The 26,632-nt window shown below is 49.6% G+C and overlaps 1 protein-coding gene across 3 annotated transcripts in view; it reads right to left on the bottom strand.

The window, feature by feature from the left end:
• Positions 1-13,416: 13,416 nt before the first annotated feature.
• Positions 13,417-26,632, bottom strand: part of SMARCAD1 (SNF2 related chromatin remodeling ATPase with DExD box 1) — a 683,175-nt gene continuing 669,959 nt past the window's right edge. For all 3 annotated transcript variants that reach the window (XM_085641145.1, XM_085641146.1, XM_085641147.1), the window contains one exon: positions 13,417-13,954. In XM_085641145.1, coding sequence (XP_085497271.1) covers positions 13,893-13,954 — 62 coding nt within the window. In that variant the 3' untranslated portion in view covers positions 13,417-13,892. The remainder of the gene's footprint in view (positions 13,955-26,632) is intronic.

The raw sequence follows: 26,632 nt of genomic DNA, 5'->3' as shown, positions 1-26,632 counted from the left end.
ATATATATATATATATATATATATATATATATATATATATATATATAGTTCCACAAGGTTGCCCCCTGAAGAAATGCCCCAAACGAGAGAGTTAAACACCTTTAATGTGCAGGTTGGCAACACAGAGCAGCTTCATCCTCTCGTGCATAATTTATGGCCAAACGCGTTTCGGGCAGCCTTCTGCCCTTGATTACTGGCACGTTCAAAAACCCCGGCAGGCAATGAGGAACACTTGATAAAGGACCCTCCCCAGTGGGTGTGGCCACAAAGCCTCTTGGTCTGTGTAGTCCCCAACATTAAACCACAGTGGGTGCCGTCGAGATTTAAAATAAAACAAAGTCTGTTACCCCAGTGGGTTGCTCGATGAGAGAAAGTCTTGCCTCCGTTGCCTTTCTGCTCCCACACACCGGACTCTCTGTCCATAACAGCGCAGGAAATCCAGTGCTGGCGGTCTGCTCGAAGAGCAGCTGGGCATTTCCGCTGCCGTGCCAGCCGCTACACAAAGTTCCACAAGGCTGCCCCCTGAAGAAATGACCCAAACAAGAGAGTTAAACACCTTTAATGTGCAGGTTGGCAACGCAGAGCAGCTTCATCCTCTCGTGCATGATTTATGGCTAAACGGGTTTCGGGCAGCCTTCTGCCCTTGATCACTGGCAAGTTCAAAAGAGGAATTGCTGGTGGTTCTGCGTTGTTTGCCGTCTTTTCATCTAAGCTGTTCATGATAAGGGCGTAGTCCCGAAACGCGTCGGACAGAGAAGAAGGGAGAAAAGATGTCCTGAGCAGCTGCTTTCACAAAGAAGCATTCATTCACCTGTGAGGGCCTTTCCACGAGGGGCAACTCTTTCTTGGTTTATGGTGTGGCCGGCCCGGCCACGGAGAGGCACCACCGCGCTATCAGAGCGGGTCCGTCTCTGTTTACACTAACAAGAGACTTACGGAACAGAAGAGGCTTCGCCGTTATGAGAGCGGCTCTTAAAGACATTTGCTGTTTCCTGTGGTAATTTTGTTTTAAGAAACTGTACAGCAGCAGCCCACTTGGGTAGCCACTGTTGAACTACCAGTCCCAAAATGCCTGGCTCACATGAGCGGAAATAAAAGAGGAATTGCCGGTGGTTTTGCGTTGTTTGCCGTCTTTTCATCTAAGCTGTTCATGATTAAGGGCGTAGTCCCGAAACGCGTCGGACAGAGAAGAAGGGAGAAAAGATGTCCTGAGCAGCTGGTTTCACAAAGAAGCATTCACTCACCTGTGAGGGCCTTTCCACGAGGGGCAACTCTTTCTTGGTTTATGGTGTGGCCGGCACGGCCACGGAGAGGCACCACCGCGCTATCAGAGCGGGTCCGTCTCTGTTTACACTAACAAGAGACTTACGGAACAGAAGAGGCTTCGCCGTTATGAGAGCGGCTCTTAAAGACATTTGCTGTTTCCTGTGGTAATTTTGTTTTAAGAAACTGTACAGCAGCAGCCCACTTGGGTAGCCACTGTTGAACTACCAGTCCCATAATGCCTGGCTCACATGAGCATAAATAAAAGAGGAATTGCTGGTGGTTCTGAGTTGTTTGCCATCTTTTCATCTAAGCTGTTCATGATTAAGGGCGTAGTCCCGAAACGCGTCGGACAGAGAAGAAGGGAGAAAAGATGTCCTGAGCAGCTGCTTTCACAAAGAAGCATTCACTCACCTGTGAGGGCCTTTCCACGAGGGGCAACTCTTTCTTGGTATATATATATATATATATAAATATATTTTAAAAAACAGGATTCGCCACAAGCAGCTGCTCGATTACATGCAGGAAAAGACGACAAGCGGACCCAAGATTATTTGTGCAATATCAAGTGGTTTATTTAAGTGCCCAGCAAGTCCGCCATTACGCGTTTCGACCCAAACTCGGGTCTTGATCACACGATGCATACACACACACACACACAACACTCTCTCTCTCTCTCTTATCTAGCTCCTCAGTCAGTCATAGTTTAGCTGGTCGGGATTTTTTTCAGTCTCGCTTTTAGTGCTGGGACACATTGATGGAGGTAGCGGCACGCTCTAAAAATGGTTTTGATTGACTGACTGATATAGATACACACACCTATATATACACACACATATACACACACATATATATATATATTGAAAAAGGGGGAATTTGAAAATAAACATTACATGTTTTTTTTACATTTTATTTCTTGTTCTTAAATAAACAAATGCAAATTTAAATATAAAATTCCACAATGCTAAGGAGTAGACAAGAGTCTTGAATTAGTAAATATTTGGGGGTTTTCCTAGGTGATTGGCAGGCCCAGTGAATTATGCATAATTAGTTCATATTATTGAACTGAGGCAAAATTTCTGTTTATGGTGTACTGTGCATTTTATAATCGACATTAACCCAGGACCATAGGGAAAGTAAAATAAGAAAACTCATTCTAATTCTGTACAACATAAGGTGTCTACTAGTTCAAGTCAGACCGTCTTTGTCTCAAATGGCTGTCAGGGAGAATGCGCTGCACGGGACCTTTGTCAGATTTTCAGCAATTCTTCCCCAAAATATGCTAATTGCCTCCAGTCTCCCTTAGAAAGCAACAGATTTCTAACAAGGCTTGACTCACGTTTGGTTTCCCCCGGCCTTCTGAGCTTTGGGGTATCAGGCATACATGGATTTTCAATTGGGCTAGGTGCCCACAGACAAGCTTGTAGCAGCTTATTCTAGAAATGTCTAAAGCAACCCAAAGCCAGTTGCTGGTTTAGTAGACCTATCATTTGGTCAGAGCTATCACCCCTTGCCCCCTAGTGAAACCTATAACATCCACAGATATTTATAAAAATCCTAAGATTTCTATTGTTGATTACCAGATCTTCTCTCCTCTTCATAGATGGACAGGAGAAATTACTGAACAGGAAATTTGTCAAATATTCAGCAATTTGTCCACAAAAGATGTTTTTTTGCAGTCTTACTCACACATTAACATAGCTCTGCCACAGCTAGAACTACATCTCTATTCCCCTGTGTCTCCTGCGTAAAGCGGCATCACACATGTTATGGTTTTCCATGTGACTAGGGTGCCCACAGGTAATTAAATGGGTGCAGTGCATTCAGAAAATATTACAGGAACAAAGTCAAATGCTGGATTATGGAACATTCTTTTGGCCAGAGTTTTCAACCCTGTGCGTATGTAAAGAACAAGTTACTTACCTTCGGTAACGATGTATCTGTAAGAAACATTAGTTTGTTAGATTCCTCACCTTAGAATATCCCCAGGCGTCAGACTGGATCCGGAAGATTTTTCATCAGCAATACCCCTTGCGCGTCGCTAGGCGTCGTCTGCGGCTCCGCGTCCGTCGTCGGCGTCATGCGCCGGAATGACGTCGGAGTACTTAGACGCCGCCCTCGCGCGCGGACGTCAGTTCTTGTAAATAGCCTTCCGCGCCAGGAACGCAGAGCCATGCAAAGACCGACACTGGTGCCAAAAATAAAATCTAGGGGCCTGAAAAGGATAACCTTAACCCTAGATGTCAGTTCGCAGAACGGGGAGGATGGGTGGGTCGGTGAGGAATCTAACTAACTAATGTTTCTTACAGATACATCGTTACCGAAGGTAAGTAACTTGTTCATCTGAAAGAAACACGTTAGTTAGATTCCTCACCTTAGAATAGATACCCAAGCAATACCATCCCCGGTGGTGGGTCTGCGAACCAAGATCACACCAGAAAGTCCTGGAGGACAGAACGGCCAAAGAAGCCATCCCTCCGGACTTGGCTGTCAAGGCAATAATGCCTGGCAAACGTGTGTAGCGAAGCCCACGTCGCCGCCTGACAGATGTCCTGCAAAGGGACATCCCGTCCCAAAGCAGTAGTAGCCGCTGTGGCCCGAGTAGAATGGGCGCGCAGCCCAACAGGAGGGTCCTTTTTTGCCAAGGAGTAACAAATTTTGATGCACAAAACGACCCACCGAGAGATGGTCCGTTTGTGCACAGCTTTCCCCTTCTTAGCACCTACGTATCCAACGAAAAGTTGGTCGTCCACCCGGAACTGCTTTGTGCGGTCCAAATAAAAGGAGAGCGCACGTTTTGGGTCCAGACGGTGGAGCCTCTCTTCCTCTTTGGAAGGATGCGGAGGCGGAAAGAAGGTGGGCAAGGTGACAGACTGCCCAAGATGAAATGGAGTCACCACTTTCGGAAGAAAGGAGGGACGAGGCCGAAGGACAACCTTGTCCGGATGAACAGAGAGAAAAGGAGGCTTTGAAGATAAAGCCTGGAGCTCACTCACCTGTCTAGCCGAGGTGATGGCTACCAGAAAAGCAGTCTTAAGCGTCAGCAGACGAAGAGGACAATTATGAAGAGGCTCAAAGGGAGCACACATTAGAAATGTGAGAACAAGATTCAAGTCCCACTGACGCATTACAAAAGGGACAGGAGGGAACGTGTGAGTAATGCCTTTTAGAAAGCGTGTAACTACAGGGGACTTGAAAAGAGAAGGCTGATCAGGAAGCCGCAAGAAGGCAGAGATGGCAGCAAGATAACCTTTCAGGGTGCCCAGGGCAGAGCCCTGCCGGGCCAAGGAAAGAAGAAACAGTAGAACCTCAGAAAGAGGGGCGGAAAGGGGATCCACAGCCTTTGCTGTGCACCATGCCACAAATTTGTCCCACCGGCAGGCGTATACCGTCTTTGTGGAGGGACGCCTGGCTGCCAGAATGATATCACAGACTTCAGGAGGCAAGTCAAATGGCATCAACTGCCGCCGCTCAATCTCCACGCATGGAGGTGGAGGCTGGACAGGTTCGGGTGGAGGACCGTCCCCTGCTGCTGCGACAGAAGATCCTCCCGAAGGGGCAGACGTATCGGAGGATCGGTCAACATACTGAGTAGCTCAGGATACCAGTACCTTCGTGCCCAATCCGGAGCCACCAAGATGACTCGGGCCTGGTCGTGCCTGATCTTCTTCAGCACTCTGGGCAGAAGTGGTATAGGCAGAAAGGCGTACAACAGACCGCAACTCCACTCATGACGAAAAGCGTCGCCGAGCGAGTGCCGCCTTGGAAATTCCAACGCGCAGAACTGCTGACATTGCGCGTTCTCTTCGGTGGCGAATAGATCTAACCAAGGCTCTCCCCACTGCTGAAAGAGACCTTGCGCCACTTCGGAGTTCAGACGCCATTCGTGATCCATCATGCACCGGCGGCTGAGTTCGTCTGCTCTGGCGTTCAGAGAGCCCGCCAGATGTTGAACCACTAGGGTGACGGCCTGGTGTTCCAGCCATGTCCAGAGGCGCAGAGCCTCCTGACAAAGGGTCCACGACCCCACCCCGCCCTGTTTGTTGCAATACCACATGGCGGTGGTGTTGTCCGTGAACACCTGCACGACACTTCCCCTGACAGAGGGAAGGAAGGCTTTCAGTGCAAGTCGGATCGCTCTCAACTCCAACAGGTTGATGTGGAGACGAGACTCCGCCGGAGACCAGAGGCCTCTGATCTCCGCCTCTCCCATATGGCCACCCCATCCCAGGAGGGACGCATCCGTCACTACGACATGCTCCGGTTGGGGAAGGGAGAGGCTCTTGCCCTTGACCCAATCGCGGTCCGTGAGCCACCACTGCAACTGCTGTGCAGTGCCCTCTGAGATCAAGACATGGTCGGACAGGTTGCCGTGATGCTGGGCCCACTGAAACTTCAGGTCCCACTGCAGAGCCCGCATGCGCCGCCTGGCGTGATGCACTAGTAGGATGCAGGAGGCCATCAGCTCCAGAAGCCGCAACACTAGCCTGACCGAAACCCAGGATAGAGGCCGAAAGATGGGAATCAGGGCCTGTATATCCCGGACCCGCTGTTCCGGTGGATGGACCCGGAACTGCGCCGAATCGAGAACCGCTCCGATGAAGAGGAGCTTCTGAGAGGGACTCAAGTGTGACTTCGGCACGTTGATGGAAAATCCCAGCAAATGCAGGAGATCCGCCGTAGTCTGGAGGTGGGAGACGACTGTCTGGGGCGAGCCCGCCTTCAACAACCAGTCGTCGAGATAGGGGAAGACTGGAACCCCTGATCTGCGCAGATGAGCTGCGACCACCGCCATCACTTTCGTGAACACCCGAGGGGCACTGGTGAGGCCGAAGGGGAGCACGGTAAACTGAAAGTGCTCTTGGCCCACCGTGAACCGCAGGTAACGCCGGTGGGCCGGCAGGACGGGGATGTGGAAATATGTGTCCTGCAAGTCCAACGCTACCATCCAGTCTCCGGGGTCTAGGGCAGCTAGAACCTGAGCCAAAGTTAACATCTTGAACCTTTCCTTCCGGAGGAAGGCATTGACGTTCCGGAGGTCCAAGATAGGGCGTAGGCCCCCTTTGCCCTTCTTGGGAACCAGAAAGTAGTGGGAATAACAACCACGACCTACTTCTGGGCTCGGAACGTGCTCGACGGCCCCCTTGGCCAAGAGGGCCGAAACTTCCCCGTGGAGAAGATTCAAATGATCCCCCGAGATACGGTGGTGCTGCGGTGGCATGGCTGGAGGGGTCGTCTCGAAGGGGAGGGAGTAGCCTCTTCGGACGATTGGCAGCACCCACCTGTCCGATGTGATGGACCGCCAATGGAGCAGGTGATGGCGAACTCTGCCGCCCACTGGCGTGGAATGGGCCTGAAAGCTCGGACTAGGAAGGCTTTGAGGCGGATGCTGCCGGGGTGGATGTGGGCCGACCTCGTCGTCCTCCAGAACCGCCTCGGCGGAAACCACGTCCGCGCGCAGGTTGGTTCTGCGGCTGGTGGCTAGGCGCACGTGAGGAGGCACCCCTTCCTTGGCCACGAAAGGGGCTAAAGGCGGAAGTTTGCGACCGCGGGGCCGAGAGGCCCAAGGACTTGGCCGTAGCCCGGGAGTCCTTAAAGCGATTCAGCGCACTGTCTGCTTTCTCGCCAAAAAGGCGAGTGCCATCAAAGGGCATGTCCATGAGAGTGCTCTGGACATCGCCCGAAAATGAAGTGGACCGCAGCCAGGCGTGACGTCTAAGCGCCACTGTGGTAGAAATGGCCCTACCCAGAGAGTCCGTAGTGTCAAGCCCACATCGGATAGCATGTCGCGCTGCATCCCTCGCATCGGCCAGAGCCTGGGTAAGCCGTGTCCGGACCTCCTCCGGACACAGGGGCAGCACGTCCTCCACCGCATCCCACAGAGAGTGGGAATAACGGTCCAAGAGACAGGCGGTGTTCAAAGACCGCAGGCCCAAACTAAGGGAGGAGAACAGCTTCTTGCCAAACTGTTCCAGTCTCTTGGAATCCCGGTCCGGCGGGGCGGTCGGGAAGGAGGATTGGGAGGTAGAGGCCTGGATAACCAGGCTCTCAGGGGTAGGGTGTTGGGACAGAAAACTGGGGTCGCCCGGAGCAGGGCGGTGGCGCCTGGCGACGTTCCTGTCCACAGGAGGAACTGTGGAGGGCTTGGACCAGGTGCCCTGCAGAACGTCAATGAGGGCCTCATTGAATTGCAGCAGAGGCTCAGTGGAGCTTGCTGCAGACTGAAGCACCTCAGTAAGGACGTTAGTCCTCACAGCCACGGCAGGCAGCTCGAGCCCAAGGGCTGCGGCCGCCTTGCGCAGCACCACAGAGAAAGCAGCGCCCTCCTCCGAAGCCACAGTCGGAGGAGAGACGAATCCAGTGTCCGGAGAGGTATCCAGGCCACTGGCCTCCCCAAGTTCATCTGCCCAGTGCTGTGACATTTGAGCCTGAAGGGCCATAGGATCCTCGGATCCCTCCCAGTTGTCCCCATCATCCGATTCCTGGTATACAGGAGGAAGGAGCGGAGCCGGGCGATAGACATAATGTGTCTCCAGCGGCGCCGAACGCGGCGTCCATCGACGCCGTATCGGCGCCGGGCCCGGAGCGGGGCTGAACTGGGGCTCGACATCGAGCGGAGTCGGCGTCGGGGGTGGTACCGGTGTCGACGCTGGCAGAGGAGGCGTTACGAGGTCGACCGGCGTCGGCGGGGACTCGGGAAGCGGTCCCTCGGGTGCTTGTGGCGTCGAGGCCGGAGCCGTCAACGGCGCCGGGGCCAGAGCCGCCGGCAGGCAAGGCAGCCCAGTCGGGTCCGCGGGGCCCGAAGGCGCGCCAGCGGGCGTCGACGACGGAGCCAGGCTCCTCATGGCCGAGAGGAAGGCACTGACTTCCGACGGCGTCGCGTCAGTCCCAGGGACCGGTGGGTATGGGGACTTGCGCGGCGCCTGCGGCTCCGCCTGAGCCGCGGGGGTGGAACCACCCTGACCCTCGGCCGAGTCGCGCGACCGGCGAGGGGAGTCCGAAGAGCGGTGTCGCCTCTTGGACTTCTTGGAATGCTTCGACTTACCCGAAGACTTGGATCCCGATGACCGATGGTGATGTCGGCTGCGGCTCCGCGACTGATCCTTGGACCTCCTCCTGGACCGGGATCGAGAGGCGCGCGGAGCCGAGTGGCGAATCTCGAGAAGCTTACGGGACCGCTCCCGTCTAGCCTTCGAGGTCAGGGCCTTGCAGTCCGAACACGACTCCGCGTCGTGGTCGAGGCCCAAGCAGTAAAGGCACCGGCGGTGATGGTCCGTAACCGACATCAAGCGGCTACAGTCAGCACAGGCTTTAAAACCAGGCATCCTACCGGCACCGAAGTCGAGACAAGATCAAAAAGGATCGAAAAAGTTAGTCAAAAAATGACTAAAGGGGTAGCTCTTCCGGATCTGCGCTTACTGGCGCGGAAAAAAGAAGAACTGAAGTCAGCGCGCGAGGGCGGCGTCTAAGTACTCCGACGACGTCATCCCGGCGCACGACGCCGACGACGGACGCGGAGCCGCAGACGACGCCTAGCGACGCGCAAGGGTTATTGCTGACGAAAAATCTTCCGGATCCAGTCTGACGCCTGGGGATATTCTAAGGTGAGGAATCTAACTAACGTGTTTCTTTCAGATAACCCCAGCAAATGCAGGAGATCCGCCGTAGTCTGAAGGTGGGAGACGACTGCCTGGGGCGAGCCCGCCTTCAACAACCAGTCGTCGAGATAGGGGAAGACTGGAACCCCTGATCTGCGCAGATGAGCTGCGACCACCGCCATCACTTTCGTGAACACCCGAGGGGCACTGGTAAGGCCGAAGGGGAGCACGGTAAACTGAAAGTGCTCCTGACCCACCGTGAACCGCAGGTAACGCCGGTGGGCCGGCAGGACGGGGATGTGGAAATATGCGTCCTGCAAGTCCAACGCTACCATCCAGTCTCCAGGGTTGAGGGCAGCTAGAACCTGAGCCAAAGTTAACATTTTAAACCGTTCCTTCCAGAGGAAGGCATTGACGTTCCGGAGGTCCAAGATAGGGCGTAGGCCCCCTTTGCCCTTCTTGGGAACCAGAAAGTAGTGGGAATAACAACCACGACCTACTTCTGGGCTCGGGACGCGCTCGACGGCCCCCTTGGCCAAGAGGGCCGAAACTTCCTCGTGGAGAAGATTCAAATGATCCGCAGAGATACGGTGGTGCTGCGGTAGCATGGCTGGAGGGGTCGTCTCAAAGGGGAGGGAGTAGCCCCTTCGGACGATTTGCAGCACCCACCTGTCCGATGTGATGGACCGCCAGTGGAGCAGGTGATGGCGAACTCTGCCGCCCACTGGCGTGGAATGGGCCTGAAAGCTCGGACTAGGAAGGCTTTGAGGCGGATGCTGTCGGGGTGGATGTGGACTGACCGCGTCGTCCTCCAGTACCGCCTCGGCGGAAACCACGTCCGCGACCGCGTGCAGGTTGGTTCTGCGGCTGGTGGCTAGGCGGACGTGAGGAGGAGCCCCTTCCTTGGCCACGAAAGGAGCGAAAAGCGGAAGTTTGTGGCCGCGGGGCCGAGAGGCCCAAGGACGTGGCCGTAGCCCGGGAGTCCTTGAAGCGAGCCAGCGCACTGTCCGCTTTGTCACCAAAAAGGCAAGCGCCATCAAAAGGCATGTCCATGAGGGTGCTCTGGACATGCCCTGAAAAGGACGTGGACCGCAGCCAGGCGTGACGTCGAAGCACCACCGTGGTAGAAATCGCCCTACCCAGCGAGTCCGTAGTGTCAAGCCCACATCGGATTGCATGGCGCGCTGCATCTCTCCCATCGGCCAGGGCCGAGGAAAGCCGCGCCCGGGCCTCCTCCGGGCACTGTGGCAGCACGTCCTCCACCCCATCCCCCAGAGAGTGGGAATAACGGTCCAAGAGACAGGCGGTGTTCAAAGACCGCAGGCCCAAACTGAGCGAAGAGAACAGCTTCTTACCAAACTGTTCCAGTCTCTTGGAATCCCGGTCCGGAGGAGCGGACGGGAAGGAAGATTGGGAGGTAGAGGCCTGGATAACCAGACTCTCGGGGTGGGGTGTTGGGACAGAAAACTGTGGTTGCCCGGAGCAGGGCGGTGGCGCCTGGCAACGTTCCTGTCCACAGGAGGGACTGTGGAGGGCTTGGACCAGGTGCCCTGCAGAACGTCAGTGAGGGCCTCATTGAATGGCAGCAGAGGCTCAGTGGAGCATGCGGCAGACTGAAGCACCTCAGTGAGGATGTTAGTCCTCACAGCCACGGCAGGCAGCTCTAGCCCAAGGGCTTCGGCCGCCTTGCGTAGCACCACAGAAAAGGCTGCACCCTCCTCCGAAGCCACAGTCGGAGGAGAGATGAATCCAGTGTCTGGTGAGGTATCCAACCCACTGGCCTCCCCCAGTTCATCTGCACAGTCCTGAGCAAGTTGGCTCTGAAGGGCCATAGGGCCCTCAGACCCCTCCCAGTCGCTCCCGTCATCCGATTCCTGGTAAACAGGAGGAATGATCGGAGCCGGTCGATAGACAATATGTGTCTTTAGCGGCGTCTGATGCGGTGTCGGGTGGCGCCGCCTCGGCGTCGGGACCGGACAGGGGCTGAACCGGGGATCAACGTCGACCGGAGCCGGCGTCGGGGGTGGTATCGGTGTCGGCGGAGGAGGCGTAACGAGGTCGACCGGCGTCGACGGGGGCCCCGGCTCGGGGCCCTCGGGGACCTGCGGCGTCGGGGCCGGAGCCTCCAACGGCGCCGGGGCCGGAGCCGCCGGCATGCGAGGTCGCCCAGTCGAGTCCGCGGGGCCCGAAGGCGCGCCAGCAGGCGTCGACGGCGGGGCCAGGTTCCTCATGGCCGAGAGGAAGGCACTGACCTCCGCCGGCGTCGCGTCAGTCCCAGGGACCGTCGGGTATGGGGACTTGCGCGGCTCCTGCGGAACGGCGGGGGGGGAACCACCCGGACCCTCGGCCGAGTCGTGCGACCGGCGAGGGGAGTCCGAAGAGCGGTGTCGCTTCTTGGACTTCTTGGAGTGCCTCGACTTACCCGAAGACTTTGAGCCAGACGAGTGACGATGTTGAGTGCGGCTCCGCGACCGATACTTGGACCTCCTCCTGGACTGGGATCGAGAGCGACGCGGAGCCGAGTGGCAAAGCTCCAGAAGCTTGCGGGACCGCTCCCACCTAGCTTTCGAGGTCAGGGCCATACAGTCGGAGCACGACGCCGCGTCGTGGTCGAGGCCCAAGCAGTACAGGCACCGGCGGTGATGATCGGTCACCGACATCAGTCGGTGACAGTCGTCGCAGGCCTTGAAACCAGGCATCCTACCGGCACCAGAGTCGAGAAATGACCAAAAAAAGTCAAAAAAGTTAGTCAAAAATTGACTAAAGGGGTAGCTCTCCTGGATCTGCGCTTACTGGCGCAGAAAAAAGAAGAACTAACGTCAGCGTGCGAGGGCGGCGTCTAAGTACTCCGACTACGTCATTCCGGCGCACGACGCCGACGACGGAAGCGGAGCCGCAGACGCCGCCTAGCGACGCGCAAGGGGTATTGCTGACGAAAAATCTTCCGGATCCAGTCTGACGCCTGGGGATATTCTAAGGTGAGGAATCTAACTAACGTGTTTCTTTCAGATACTACCACAATCATGTAGTTTTAACATATACACGTAGTAAAAGTTCTGTCAGTGCTACATATCCTTTGCACTGTCTGGAAGGCCAAAAATGCATTGACTTTGAAATGTCAGCTTTTCAGCAATTGTCCCCAAAACATAGTATTTTCTTTCATGTTTCCTCACACAGAGCCACACCCCTGTCAAGCCTTGACCGATATCTCTGTTCCCCTGTCTCTCCAGTCTGGGGGGTATGAGACATGGGGGTTGCCATGGGTTTGAGAAGAGATCCATCTACTGAAAGAGGCAATTGTTTGATGGAAGGAGTTTCATGAGTATTGACAGCAGTGCTGCGAGCTCAGATCAAATGGGAGAACTGCAAACTGATAGTGCTGCAACTCCACTGTAATCTTCAGGTATTGCTCAGAAGTAGATAAAAGTGGGCATCCTGGTGCTCAATGGACAGCAACGAATACCCCCCGCGGAGGTCCAGCTGTACCTGGTTCTAAAACTGCATTTTAAATCTTTCCTGTCGAATGAACAGATTCAAAAGGAGGTGGTCCAGGAAGAGTCTGATGACCCCATCTTTACCAAGAAGTAAAGGGAGTAACATTCTGTGCTCATTTCCTCTGACCACTAACTCCAGAGCCCTTTTGTTTAGAATGGCAAAACGTCTGTCACTAAGATCAAGCTTATGCCAACAAGTGTGAGAGAGAGATGAAGAGTGTGTGTGTGGTGTGTCTGTGTGGTGTGTGTGGGTGTGGTGTGTGTGTAGTGTACCACAAAATTCTGAGTGTGTAGTTGGACTAGATCATCTGTAGGGAGAAAACGGTTGGTTCTCTTTTAATGTGGTTTTACCAGCCCATAATTGTGATAGTGGGCAACTAAAACAGTCATCGCCAGAAGCTTCATACAATAAGGCCTAATTATTCTTATCCTTTTTGGGCTTTGTCTGAAACAGTGGGAGATCAACCTTCCAATCTAACTGAGCTACCGTTGCTGTTAAGTCTGTTTCTCAGACCACCAAAACTGTGCTGTGCAAATCTCATTTCCTAGTAAACCAATTCAGAAATTGAGCTGAGCTTTTAACAGAAATACATTTCAACTGCACTGGAAGTAAAACACCCACAAATATACAGGATGTGAGGTCCTCAAAAGAAAACCAAGGTGATACCTGAATGTTTGCTCTTGATTGCATGCAATGTACCAGGTCCATAGATTATTGCGTGCTGGAGTCATAATAGTTTACTACAGCGCTTTTCTAAATTCACTAGCAGACACCAAAAGACATATCAGGATAAAGCATTCCTGCAGACACATAATTTGATTTAATGTGGTGAACTATCTCATGTAAATGTACACTTTTCACTTTGCAGGAAGATTTGCGACTATACTAAACTAACTTTTGATTTTTTTTTTAATATTCTGCACTACATGACAAAAGAAAAAATATTTAGAATATAGTGATGACCCATTAAACCATTACGTCAATCCATGCATATTTAATATTTTCAACATGATGAGGAGGAATCTGAGAAGATAGACTAACTAAAATGCAAAAACCAAGCTCAAGTGATCAATTTGACTTTTATTATTAGTTTAATTATTTGATAAGCAGACAAAAAAAAAAACAAGCACGTTGACAGACAGGCATTGTCAAATAAGGCACAGGAAAACAATCTAAACATCATCTACTGAAATAGTCGTATAGAGGTAGAAATACTTACAGTACAAAAATACTTACATATCTAAAACACAAGTAAATCTGTTACATTGACAACAATGTTCCCATTTCGAAAACTGCTTTGTAAAATGTATTAAGCAACTGCCGGGATTAGAAGTTGTATTGTTTTGAGCCATTTCATAGCTTACTTCCAAATAGCCGGAAAACTTTCTCAGTAGCTACATTTGAAGCAGTTTGTTATACAAAAAAAATTATAAATTTTCCGAAATCCGCTTCAAGGAGCGTGTAAACTCTCAGATGCGATATGATTTCATGTCATTCCTCTTCTGGTTCGAAATATATACAAATGTAGGTGCTATGTTAAAGCCCCAGTGAGGCTTTTAGTAGAGTTGCCATGTCAAGCGTGATGGTACCTTCCTCGTCTGTAGAAGAAAAATAGAAACGCAAAGCTATTATACAACTAAAATGCTTACATTCAGTTTTACTGTATGCAAGATAAAGCCCGCAGCAGATTTAAAACATAAGAACATCTAAGTAAACAGAAGAGATTTAGATTTACCAAATGAGAATGCGTGAAATCTTACAGAAAGCCAATATCTTGTTCTAAGTCATGCACTCGAATTAAAATGAAACAGTCTGGTTCATTGGTTTTCGACACAATCTTCATCATTTGCAGTGAATGAGTTCGGAGTTTGCGTAATGTAAATAAAAAAAAAAAAAGAACAAATTGACACCATTTTGGTCATGTTCCCTTCATTAACATACGCTGCTGAGATATTGGATATGAACCATTGGCTATCCTTTGATAAGGCCGAAGGGTGAATCCTGCATCAAATCTGTAATCTAAACTCTCTGGCTGCCCCACATGTTTTACGTCTTGAATTTGGGTTAGTATCCTCATATATTTTATCACTGGCAGCAGTTCTGGGGTGGGGTAATTCCCTCTGCTGGGGGGATGAGGGTATTCTTAGGGCTGCATTGAGAATAGAAATCTTTGATAAATTGAAAGATCAATCATCATTCTTTAGGTCCTTTGCACAAGCAAATGATTCATTTGGGCTCAGCTTGAACACTGTCTTCCCCATGCCAAAGTCCGTATTGAAGCTGTTTATAAAGAAGTCCGTAACCTCGCTCAGTCTGGTTAGAGACATTGCTTTAAGTCAGTCCAAATCTCGTAATGAGGTGGTCTGTGGGAGCGCTTTGGGGAATAAACCGCAGCTTTATTTAACTTGGAACCTACATCACGGGATTAGAAGGCTGATACTCCTATTGAGAATCAACTTGTTGCCCCTAACAGAAGTTACCGGTGTTTGGGAAAAAATACCAGGAGATGAGAGAATTTGTGAAATGTGTTATTTACAAATCCAAGATTGTAATCATGTGCTATTTGTGTGCATGGAGTTACAAAGGACCAGGCACACGTTTTTAAGATCATTATTTATCAAATGTAATATCCATTCTGCCCAGGAGGCTCGTTCATTTGTTTAGTCCCCACCAAATGAAATGGTCTGCTATAGGATATATAATTTTTTTTTAAAGGTTTCTGGCTACTTATTAGGTAATTTTTAATTCTATTCTGTATGTCGCAACTCTTGATGGTTGGATATTTGATTGTATACATGTTTTAATATCTCTCTTCTTGTTCCATAGGAATGTTCTGATTTAATGTATCAATTTATTTATTTCTGCACACCACACAGTATGCTTGGAAAAAAAAGTATTTTTTAGCAGGCAGCCATGCATAAAGGAAGATTTTTGTATTGTATGTAAAGTATATCTCGTTTAATCTGTCTGTGTATTTTTGTGAACCTCCGTAGGAGTTCCATTTCAAAATAAATAAATTGAATTGTAAAACAAATAATTATAATATTTAAAATCATACGACTACTTCATAGACATATCCCTCACTAATTGGTATATACGCAACTGTATTTCTAAAAAATAGTTAATGCAATTCTTGTTTTCATTACTTACTAGGCTCACTATTGAAAATTCTAGCAATTATTTATTTGTGATAGGCCTTAGTAAATAAACTTCACACCAAGGACAGTGGCCCTATACCTTCCTAAGTGAAGACAGAACCAGTAACATTTATATTTCCCGAGCTGGTAATACCCATGTTCAAAGACAGTACCAAGCGAAAAGTGTGATAAGCAAGGGTTAATAGTTCAAGTTAAAAAGGACATGCTCCTTGCATTTCCAGTAAAGTGACTCTGGTATTAAAAGCAAAGCCAAACGTCCTTCTTCAGTGTGTTAATGCATGTAAAGACAAACATTCACAAATGTGGTTTACATGTGTTACATCCATGCATAAATGCTGGTTCTCCCATTACACCCCTCTTACAGCCTTTACCAAGTGAGAAAGCAGATTCACATACACTTGCTGCCTTAATACCAATGCTTCTTTACACATATATCTACATTAATTTGCACGGATATGCTACAACATGTAGTTTTAATGTCATTCTTGTAGTAACCGGAGGTGTTCAGTAACCATAGTTTCGTAGTTTACATAGGCTCAGAAGCCATTTTATTTAGTGTGGTGTATTTGCACGCACATTTTCTGCATCTCGTAGTAAAACATCTTCCTTTAAAAAGTCAGCAATTGTTTTACGTATGAGTGGCTGCAACTCAAGGACCCCTCACATTCATCCCATGAGAAGATTCTGCCTCCTGCTCTCTAGTTATTTAAAATGAAGCAAGTTTACATCACATGTTTGGGTTCCAATTGACTTACATGGAGAGTGAAGTGCATAAAACCTGCCTAAATTGACTACAAGTCAGCACTATTATCTCCAACTGTTTTTGAGTGGGTGCTCTTGTCCGTTGAATTAACCATTGTCAGTTATTTGGCTAGTCTGCTCACTATTTTTACATTAAATGCATGTTAAACTTTAGGCCTCCTGATCTCCGTTGGGTTTTATTTTACACCAAGTATTAATATAGGATTACTTCCTGAATAGAATGCATTTAGAAGAAAAGGAATGGAATGAATAAACTCTCTGAGAATTGACCATAGTTTTGAGGTTTACTCTAGTCCTAGTCCTGTATGCATTACAGAAGAGGCACTTTCTAGAAGGTGGAATTATACACAAAATAGCCAGTAGCATGAGATGATAGAATGACAGTCCATTGGGTGGAAGAAGAGCCAACACTCTGCATACTTTAATATAATAGGCACCTATATGCCATGCAGACAAATTGCTTGATTACTTATCAGTTATCATCATTACTCTGGATATCGGTACTTACTTATTCATTTCGATTCGCCCTCCACTCAGGCACCACATGACCCAGTTTAAAACAATAACTCACAGAATTAAGGACTATGCCCTCAGGTCCCCACCCCCCATAATGCACTTTCTCCTACCTCTGCAAGAAAGGAGGAGAAGACTCTCACACATCATGTCATTCTAAAGCTTAAAGGATTAGAAGTTGCGAGTGGGAGAGGAGCCAGGGACCTACAGGATGTTCAGGGCAATGAAGATTACCAGTAAGTAACTGAGCAATTACTTCCTTGACCTTACAGTCTTCCCTTAATCAAGGATTTACCACCACTCTCATAGCAACTCCATTCCCAATGAAAGTAACTCCTGTATGATGCAATAAATCATTCAAATTAATAGAATTTTGCAACAAACGCACAGGAGAAAAATACTCCTCTAGGAAATATCTGCTATTAATATTTGATCTGAATTCGAATGAAGGTACGTTTCATACCTACATCTATAACAGAGCAGATTTATATGGAGCAGCCCAATTATCTTTACTTATGTCCTTGATAGAGGCTTCACATTCTTCAGCCCAGAAGTCTTACCTTACCAGGAATACCAGTTTCTGAAGAAGGTGAAAGAAATGTAGCAGTGCCTAATACAACGCCTTAATCTCCCTCCAATTGACAGAATTGAGTCTTTCATCTGAAAGCTATTTTCTCTCAATTGTTTGATGATCCAGAGTGGCTCCCCAACAAATCTTACTTTCATCCGAGGTTAAAATTAGCGGGGGGGGGGGGGGGGGGTGAGGGAGAGATTTGACGTCTGAAGAAAACGTCCACTACTAAGTCCACCCACATCACTTCTAATAGAGGAGGCTGATAGTCCAGGTCTTTGGATGAAGGATTCCAATGTTAAAAGATGTGTCACACAGACGGTGGTGGTGTCAAGGCCATGCACCTGAAAAAGATACACAATGCCTAAAGGAGACACAAAAGCGCTATACAAATAGATTTTGTAGATTTTGTAAACCCTGTGATAATTTTTAGCGAGGGTGGTCTCCCTCCCCCATGCTGGTCTTAAGTGACCTTCAATACAGAGCCATTCTCTTGCCTGAGCTAGCCTCTGAGGCCCGAGAATGAATAAAAGGTAATGCATCCTGGTGACTCTCGTCCGAGGAAGACACACATATCCAGGTGAATCTGGAATTGGCTCAAATGATCAAAGAACAAGATGCAACTGCTTGCGGTTGATTAGGAATTCATTGCTCTACCAACATTTGAGGTTGATGCATTAGCGCTTTGTCTAGGGAGGGATGTGTCAAGATATCTTTGTCAAAGCCAGGTGTTAATACTTTTGTCAAGACCCTTGATGATGATGTTATACCAAAAGAAAGCACATGGAACTGCCACTGGTAATCCCCGCTAAAAAGAAACTGAGGAACGTCTGATGATGCAAAATACTGGAACATGAAGGAAGGCAACTTAGAGATTCAACACTATCATCCATTCTTATGGAGGTATTTAAAAAAATACTTTGCTGAAAAGTAGCTATATTAGAGAGGGTTTTCTTCAGAAAGTGAATATATCTGTTTAGATTTATTATCAGTCTGAAATCTCTGGAAAACGTTTGAACCAAGAAGACACCGGAATAAAAGCCATTCCTGTCTCCTAGAAGAGCTAGAAAAACTGTCTTCTCTCTTAGTAGATCTGACATTTTTCATCGTCAATGCTTTGTGGGATTTTGAAAGTAATTCACTTATACTGGGACTCGAATTTGGAGTTATATATTCGAATTCTAAAGCTGCTGAAGCATTCCAGAACTGGTGCCTGGTTGTTTATCTTCCATGGGAACCTGAAAGGTTATCATCCAAGTACATTAAAGGGTAGACAATTCAGTTTTCTCGATAAACTGGTCTTTAGGAATAGTCTTTGGAGTTTGGATCTCAGCATAAAATTCAGGTATGAGCCAGAATGATGGCGAGGCAAGTTTAGGACAGAAGAAGGAAAATATATATTTTTTAAGATGAAAATGAAGATTCGGGAGAGCATGGAGATTATCAATTTGCTGAAGTGTCCATTGATTTCTCAAAAACCTTTGATTTTTTTTGTTAACATTTTTATTGGCATTTTATATCTTTTTACAAGTCAACATTATCTTTATTGCATAACAATTGTTACATACTCATTGATTGTCTGCATTGTCCATATGCTTTCTGCAACCTAACTGGGACGATATTCCCCTGATTTAGGAGCTATGCCTATCTGCGCAATTACGGAGGTTGTGGTATGATTTATTGTGTGCAAGAATGCGCTCCCTTCCATCTTGTACAGATTTCATGACTACCGGCTTGTTTCCCTAACTGTGACTTTTGGGTTCTAACTGGGGTGATTATTAGGGGTCGGCAGGGGGTATGTGCAGGCGGGCGGTCCACTGATTGACCGTTCGTGTAAAATTGGCGGTCTATGGCTGTGTGTGTGGGGGGGGGGCTGTGGTCGCTTCTCCTGAACTATCTTGGGGTTCTGGTGGTTGTGTCGATTGTAATATGGCCTTCCTGGTGTGTGATCAATCTGACTCGTGTTTTTCTTCCGGCCTAATCGGGATTGTATGTGCTGTCTGGGACTGGGATGTAGTGGGTAGCTCTTCCCGTGCAGTCTGCTGTTTGAATTGGTGTAGAAGTTGTGCCCATTCCATGGATATGTGATGTTTGCGTGTCCCTTTCACTTCTTCGTCCCTTATCACTTCCTCCTCTGCTGCACCTCTCTCAAAAGCCTCTGATAATGTAGATATCAATTGCTGAATCTGCTCATCACAAAGAACAGGAGCAGTTGAATGAGGAGGAGGAGGTGGAGGGGTAGACTCCTGCTCCTTACATCTGCTTCTACTTCAATTGTCCCCATATCCTTTGAGCAAAGTTGTTTCTTGGATACATCCATAAGCCTCCTTGAGAGGATGGTTGCGGGCAATCAGCAGGGTAACTTGCAGAGCAACCGAAGGTCATCTTACAACATCTCAATCTTTTTGACACAAGATCCCAGAGTCTTTTTCTATGTTGCAGGGCTGCCAGCCTCCAGGGCTCCAAAGACATGTCCCTCTAGTTCTCTCACTCCCAGTAACTTTCCACATGTGCTCGGAGAATGAAGGGGACCACAGAGCCGCTGGATTGAAATTCTGAAGAGGGCTTGGCATGGACACAGGGCTCTGAAAAGGGACATGCCTTCTGGTATTCTCCTGTTTCTAGTCATAGACCTCTCCAATGTGTACTGTATGCTAGGAGAAAAAGTGAGCACAGAAGGTGGCAGTGAAAGAATTTAGAGGAGGTTATCCAATGGCTTGAGTTGACAAACAGAAGCCCCGGCTTCTCCTCAGACACGATTCAGTTAAAAGAAGAATAAAAGCCCCTGTATTTACCAAATGCTCCGTTTTAAGCATAAGCCCCATTAGCAAGAGCCCAGCCCTTTGTACCACAGAGTAAATTACCTGAATCTGACCACTGAAGCTGTGCCTAGCCAACCACCTTTCCAGAGGGCTAGAAAGGATAGTCCGATAACAATCCAGAGTGCTCAGTGACTCTGGATCTAAAATGTGGCTTCAGCAGGTTTAGAAACTCCATCCCTAAAGTCTGAACCAGTAAGACTCATGTGATGTATGTATGCACGAAGCAGCCAAGTGAAACAAAGTTTTGTGGGCTTCTCCCCATTTACTGCACAGGTAAAGGGTGGGTCATTATGGGGGATCAAAAGATCAGGAGGCTCAATTTCTGAGAGGTTTTTTTTCCAGCCCGGTCATGTAGTCCCTGGGTAGGAGGAGGCACACTTCAAATACTCAAGTACATGTATGAGAATAGGGTTAAGGAGTTAATGCACCACACCAGAAAAAAAAAACAATATAATAAAATGCCTTCTAAAAGACATTTGTACCAACTTTGAGCCATATTGCTTCAGTGCAAAAAAATTAAATGTTATCACGTTCTGGGAACCTCAACTGATTTATAACTTCAGCTCTCTGTGAGCTGATGAAACGCAAAGCAGGAATTCATTGGCAGAGTGAAGGTACAAAAATGGCAAGTGATTTAAGATGCTTTAGGCACTCTCAAGGAGGAGCTATTTGCAAACGGCTGGACCAATGACTCCTAAAGTTAGTCATCGAGTTTCATTTTAATGAGTTGTCGTCAAATGTTTTCGAGAATACAGGAGTCAACACTCACTATGTCATCCATTGAACAGATAATGATTATAAAGCACACAAAGACTCATAAAATAGAAAAAGGGTAGCGTCTAGAAGGAGAAGTTGCTTACATTTGGTAATACTCTTTCTGGTGAATACTCTAACTGTATATTCCTCACCTTTAGAATATCCCCACAAGCCAGGCTGTATCCAGAAAGCATACACAGCAGTGCTCCTGGCCATCGTGTGGCTCCGCAGTGACAATGTTCTGCCGGCAACTGACAGAGCGGTGTCGCATACCACAGCTGTGCACTGATGTCAGTTTCATTATTGGCTCTATCCACGCACTCGAGATAGGCCCACAAAACCAATGTGCAGATCTCTACCTTTTAGATGGAATCAGTGACCATTCCACAGAACGAGAAGATGGGAGGGCAGAGAGGTTTCTGCAGTTAGGTAGTGTATCCACCAGAAAGAGCATTACCAAAGGCAAGAAACTTGTTCTTTCAATGGATACCTCACCTTTAGAATAGATACCAAAGCAAAACCTCCAAAGGTGGTGGATCTGGGAATGGACTCAGACTAAAATGTCCTGCAGGACTGTATGCGCAAAATTGCCTTCTCTTCTGACTGGGCAATCAAGGCAGTAGTGATTCATGAACATGTACCTTGATGCACACCTCACAGCAAAGATCATATCAAGAACAGGCACCCTGTGTGCAAATGCAGTGGTAGCATCTTTGGCCCTGGTGGAATGAACTCTCAGACCTTCTGGAGGCTAGTAGGACTTAATGTAGATGACTATACATCTTGAGAAAGTCCTTTTCTGCAACGCCTTCACTATCTTTGCCCCTTAGAGCCCCACAAAAAGCTGGTCGTCCACATGTTGGTACTTGGTATGATCAACATAAAAGCTTAAAGCCCTTTTGGTGTTCAGTCGATGAATGCTCTCCTCATCTTTCAAGGGGTGAGGAGGAATGAAGAACAATAGGAGGTGATGGACTGCCCAACATGCTGCGCCCGAGTAGTCAGCACCAGCTTGTTTGAAAAAAAGTTAGTGGAGGGGGCTGCCCCATCAGTGACTGAAGTGAATACAATGAAGAAGGCACTCCTTAGAGTTAAAAGCAGCAACGACTAGCTGTGCATCGGCTTTAAGTGTGTACACATGAGACCAAGATAAGGTCTCTCTGTGGCATCACAAACAGTTTGGAAGGGAACACATCAGTCAAGCCTTTAATAAACTGCATCATGATAGGCGATTAAACAAGGACAGACTGTCCGGAAAATGTTTAACGCTCAAAGGGAATACAAACAACCTTTTATAGTGCCCATGGCATGGCCTTGCTAGGTGAAAGCTAATGCTGACAATAGCACTTCTGATAGTTTAGCTTGTAAAGGGTCTGTCTTGCAGACTAACTCAGATCACAAATTTATACTTGGCGTAAGTGGACTTCTTGGAAGGACACCTGGCGTCAAGGATGACATCCACAACTTTGGGTGGCACAACAAAAGCAGGTAACTGCTGCCGCTCAGCCTCCACGCATGGAGGTGTGGATTGCACAGATTGATGTGAAGGACCCTGCCTGGCTGCTGAAAGAGAAGATCCTTTCAAAGTGATATACTGATCTGCCGGCAGATGCTTATGCTTAGAAGTTCAGAGTACCACACACTCCTGACCCATTCCAAATCCACAAGGATGATTTGTGCCCGCTTATTCCTGATCTCTTTCAGATCTCGGGGAGGAGAGGCGAGGACAGGAAAGCTTACAGGGGTCCTGTGTTCCACCCTAATGAGAATGCATCTCCTAGCAAAACCTTTCATGGAAACTCCAACATGCAAAACTTTTGACACTCTGCAAACGGGCAATACGGGCAGTTTGAAGCAAGGGAAGGGGGGGCAACTCTGCAGGAGGCGAGTTGCCCCCCCTTCCCTTGCTTCAAACTGCCCGTATTAACCCTTAAATCACCCGACAACTTGCTTTGGTGCCTTAAAAGGTCGCAGTTTATTCAAACATAACTTGTTTATACATTTTGCAATATTGATGGTCCTATTAATTGCCCTTTTAATATCCATGTTAACACATTTCATTGTCTTTGCCATCATTTGGTTGCTGTGTGGACCAAGCCTCCTCAATTTCCCAGGAAGGGAGGGAGCCCTGTCTGGGCCTCCGATTCGCGGGTCTAGGCTTCAACTTGCTACCAAATTGGAGGGTGTCCGTCCGGACCTGCCCGGGCCACAAGTGCCGTCGCGCTTTCCCTTGACCCTTTCATGGGCCCTCCCTGCTCCCAGGGGTCCCCGCCGTGTGGCATCCCAAGGACCTTGCTTGAGCATATACTCTATCTTTTCTGAGGCCGAGTCCTTGCATTTCCCTCCCTCGGTGCCCCTGCTCGGTAGGCATCCCACGGGTCCTGCGGGTTCATCACATCTACTCTTTCTATGGCAATATGCCGCCCTTGGCTCTTTCAGTGCCCCTGCCAGGAGACATTCCAAGAAGACTGCGTGAGCCTTAAATCTACCATTAGTAATTTCTCTCTTTTTTTTTTCTTTTACTTAAAACCCATCTGTTCCAGCACCCCTACAATGTTCAGCAGGAACATGTCCATTCCTACCCCAGTCAGGTGCACCCCGTCATCCAAGTGATAGACCGGTGACCTCAAATTTATGAAACCGTGTCTTAGGAAGCCCCAGCCATTGGCCCTACAAACATTCGCCATGGTAATATCGAGTTTCCGTCTGGATTTTTCCACCGCCCTCAAGTCCATGGCCCCACACCATGCCTTCCGCACTATTAGTTCTGAAAAAATCACTTCAGCTGGGCGAATCATTCGGGACAAGGCCGTGAGTCTTTTCTGCATATTTTCTAGGAGGACCTTCCTCCCCTGCGCCGCCAAGTCATTGCCTCACAGGTGGACCACAACCACAGCCAGTCTGCCACCTTGCCCCGTTGCTACCCGCACCGCGGGAAGCAGTTGATCCCATTTCATTCCAAAACACCCCAGCCAGGCTACGTTGGTGTCCCGCAGCCATTTCCCGCCGAATGAGCGTCTGGCAGCTGCCCATCTCTGGGCCCGCGTCACATAGGAGTGACCTAAGATCCATACCTTCTTCCGTGATTCGGTCGGACCTAGACTGGGTGGGGGGGGGGGTGGGTTAGACCAAACTCAGTACATCATTGGGCATATGTAACGTTTAAATGCGCGGGATGCCCAGCGTCCTATCCCCTTGACTTGTTCGCTATCCAGGCCTAGCCCTGCGGCTGTGGTGGCTGCCCCTATTCTGAAAGAGTGGGATCCATACTTCTTCGCAGGGAGCCCCGCTGCCTCTAGAGTCTCTCATTACTTCTTTGAATTGAAAACAGCTGAGGAACAACCCGTCCCTGTGCCTGAAAAGCGGCCCGTGGCCGTAGTCATCGGGACCCAAGTATTTCTTCAGTAAGCACACTGGGCAGCAGGCCTTCTCCTTAATGCAGTTGATTCTAGTCCTTTTCCCTCTCCTGCCTGGTCTGTTTTAGCCCTTCGCCTATCTCTATGTCCCCCCTGTTAATGCAGGCTGTCCCTGGGTCGCCAGCTGCTGGGGCTACCAATTCACTGATCCTGTAAGCCCCAAAGAATGCCAGTGCGAACACTGACCCAAATAGCAATCAATCAATCAAATATAGCATTTATAAAGTGCACTACATACCTGTGAGGGTCTCAAGGCGCTTAGGAGGAGGGGGGGGGGGGGGGGGGGGGGAATCTGCTACTGTTCGCCGAGCCAGGTCTTGTGCAGTATCCTGAAGGTTAGGAGGTCTTTGGTCTGCCGCAGGCGGATGGGGAGGGTGTTCCATGTCTTGGCAGCGAGGTGGGAGAATGATCTGCCGCCGGCAGTCACTCATCAGATGCGGGGGCCGGTGGCGAGGGCGCGGTCTGCAGAGCTGGCGGGTGGGGGTGTAGAGGCTGAGTCGGCTGTTGAGGTACGCTGGTCTGGTGTCGTGGAGTGCCTTGTGTGCGTGGGTGAGGAGCTTGCTGATGGGGAGCCAGTGCAGGTCTCAGGTGGGGTGAGATGTGGCTGCGGCGAGGAATGTCGAGGATCAGGCGTGCGGAGGCATTCTGGATGCGTTGGAGCTGTTTCAGGAGTTTGGCTGGGGCTCCTGCGTAGAGTGTGTTGCCGTAGTCCAGTCTACTGCTGACGACGGCCTGGGTGACCGTCCTTCTAGTTTCGGTGGGGATCCACTTGAAGATCCTGCGAAGCATGCAGAGGGTGTTGAAGCAGGAGGAGGAGACGGCATTGACCTGCTTCGTCATGGTGAGGGTGGAGTCGAGAATGACCCCTAGGTTGTGTGCGTGGTCGGTGGGTGTGGGGGGTGCTCCTAGTGCAGTCGGCCACCAGGAGTCATCCCAGGCCGAGGGGGTGGATCCGAAGATGAGGACCTCCGTCTTGTCTGAGTTCAGCTTTAGTCGGCTGTTTCTCTTCCAGTCGGCGATGTCCTTCATTCCTTCGTGGAGGTTGATTTTAGCGGTGTGGGGGTCTTTGGTGAGGGAGAGGATTAGCTGGGTGGCGTAGGAGATGATGTTGAGGTCGTGCCGTTGTGCGACGTGGCGAGCGGTGCCATGTAGACGTTGAACAGCGTTGGGCTGAGGGATGAGCCTTGGGGTACGCCGCAGATGATCTTGGTGGCTGTGGAGCAGAAGGGGGGGGGGGGGCATAGTCGGACGCTCTGAGTTCTGCCGGAGAGGAAGGAGGTGGTCCAGTCCAGGGCCACCTCTTGGATTCCGGCGTCGTGAAGGCGTGCTCTTAGTGTGCGGTGGCAGACTGTGTCGAAGGCAGCTGACAGGTCCAGGAGGATGAGGGCCGTGGTTTCTCCGTTGTCGAGCAGGGTCCTGATGTCGTCGGTGGCGGCGATGAGGGCAGTTTCGGTGCTGTGGTTGCTGCGGTACCCAGACTGGGATGGGTCCAGGATGTTGTTTTCCTCGAGGAAGCTGGTCAGTTGTTTGTTGACGGCCATTTCGATGACCCTCGCTGGGAACGGGAGCAGGGAGATGGGTTGGAAGTTCTTGAGGTCCTTAGGGTCCGCCTTGGGTTTCTTGAGTAAGGCGTTGATCTTTGCATGCTTCCAGCTCTCCAAGAAGGTCGCTGTCTCGAAGGAGATGTGTATGGTTTTCCGGAGGTGGGGTGCGATGGTACTGCTGGCTTTGTTGAAGTGGATGGTGTTCATGATCTGATGGTGTCGTCGTCGTTGATGTTGGTCAAGGCGAGCAGGCGGTCGGAGTGGATGGTGGTAGTGGGGGCGGGGGTCTCGGCGGTTGTCGGGGTGGTGATGGCATTGAAGCTGTCGTGGATGTCTGCAATCTTGCGATGGAAGAAGGTGGCCAGCGAGTCGCACAGGTCTTGTGATGGTGGGATGTCGTTGGTGTTGGAGAGTTCCTTCTCGATGCTGAAGAGCTCTTTGCTGTTGTGTGCGTTGTTGTCTAGGCGGTCTTTGAAGGAGGGCTGTGAAGGTTTCTGGTGTTTGTTCACGGATCCAGCTTTTTTCGAATTTTCGGCAGGTTCGCTTGGAGGCCTGGAGGTCTTTGGTGAACCAGCTGGCTCTTTTGCTGGTGTGGGTGTTGGGGGGCTTCTTGAGCAGGGCAAGGGTGTTTGGTGCAGTCGTCGATCCATTCTCTGAGGCTGCAGCGTCTGTCGGGTCTGCGGGTGGGCCCCAGGCGAGGGCGGAGGTTAGCTGGTCCTCGGTGACCTTGCTCC

The sequence above is a fragment of the Triturus cristatus genome, chromosome 2_2 (assembly GCF_964204655.1).
Source record: "Triturus cristatus chromosome 2_2, aTriCri1.1, whole genome shotgun sequence".
Taxonomy (NCBI): Eukaryota; Metazoa; Chordata; class Amphibia; order Caudata; family Salamandridae; genus Triturus; species Triturus cristatus.
The sequence above is the reverse complement of the archived record's forward strand: the minus strand, read 5'-3'. Positions and strand labels throughout refer to the sequence as shown.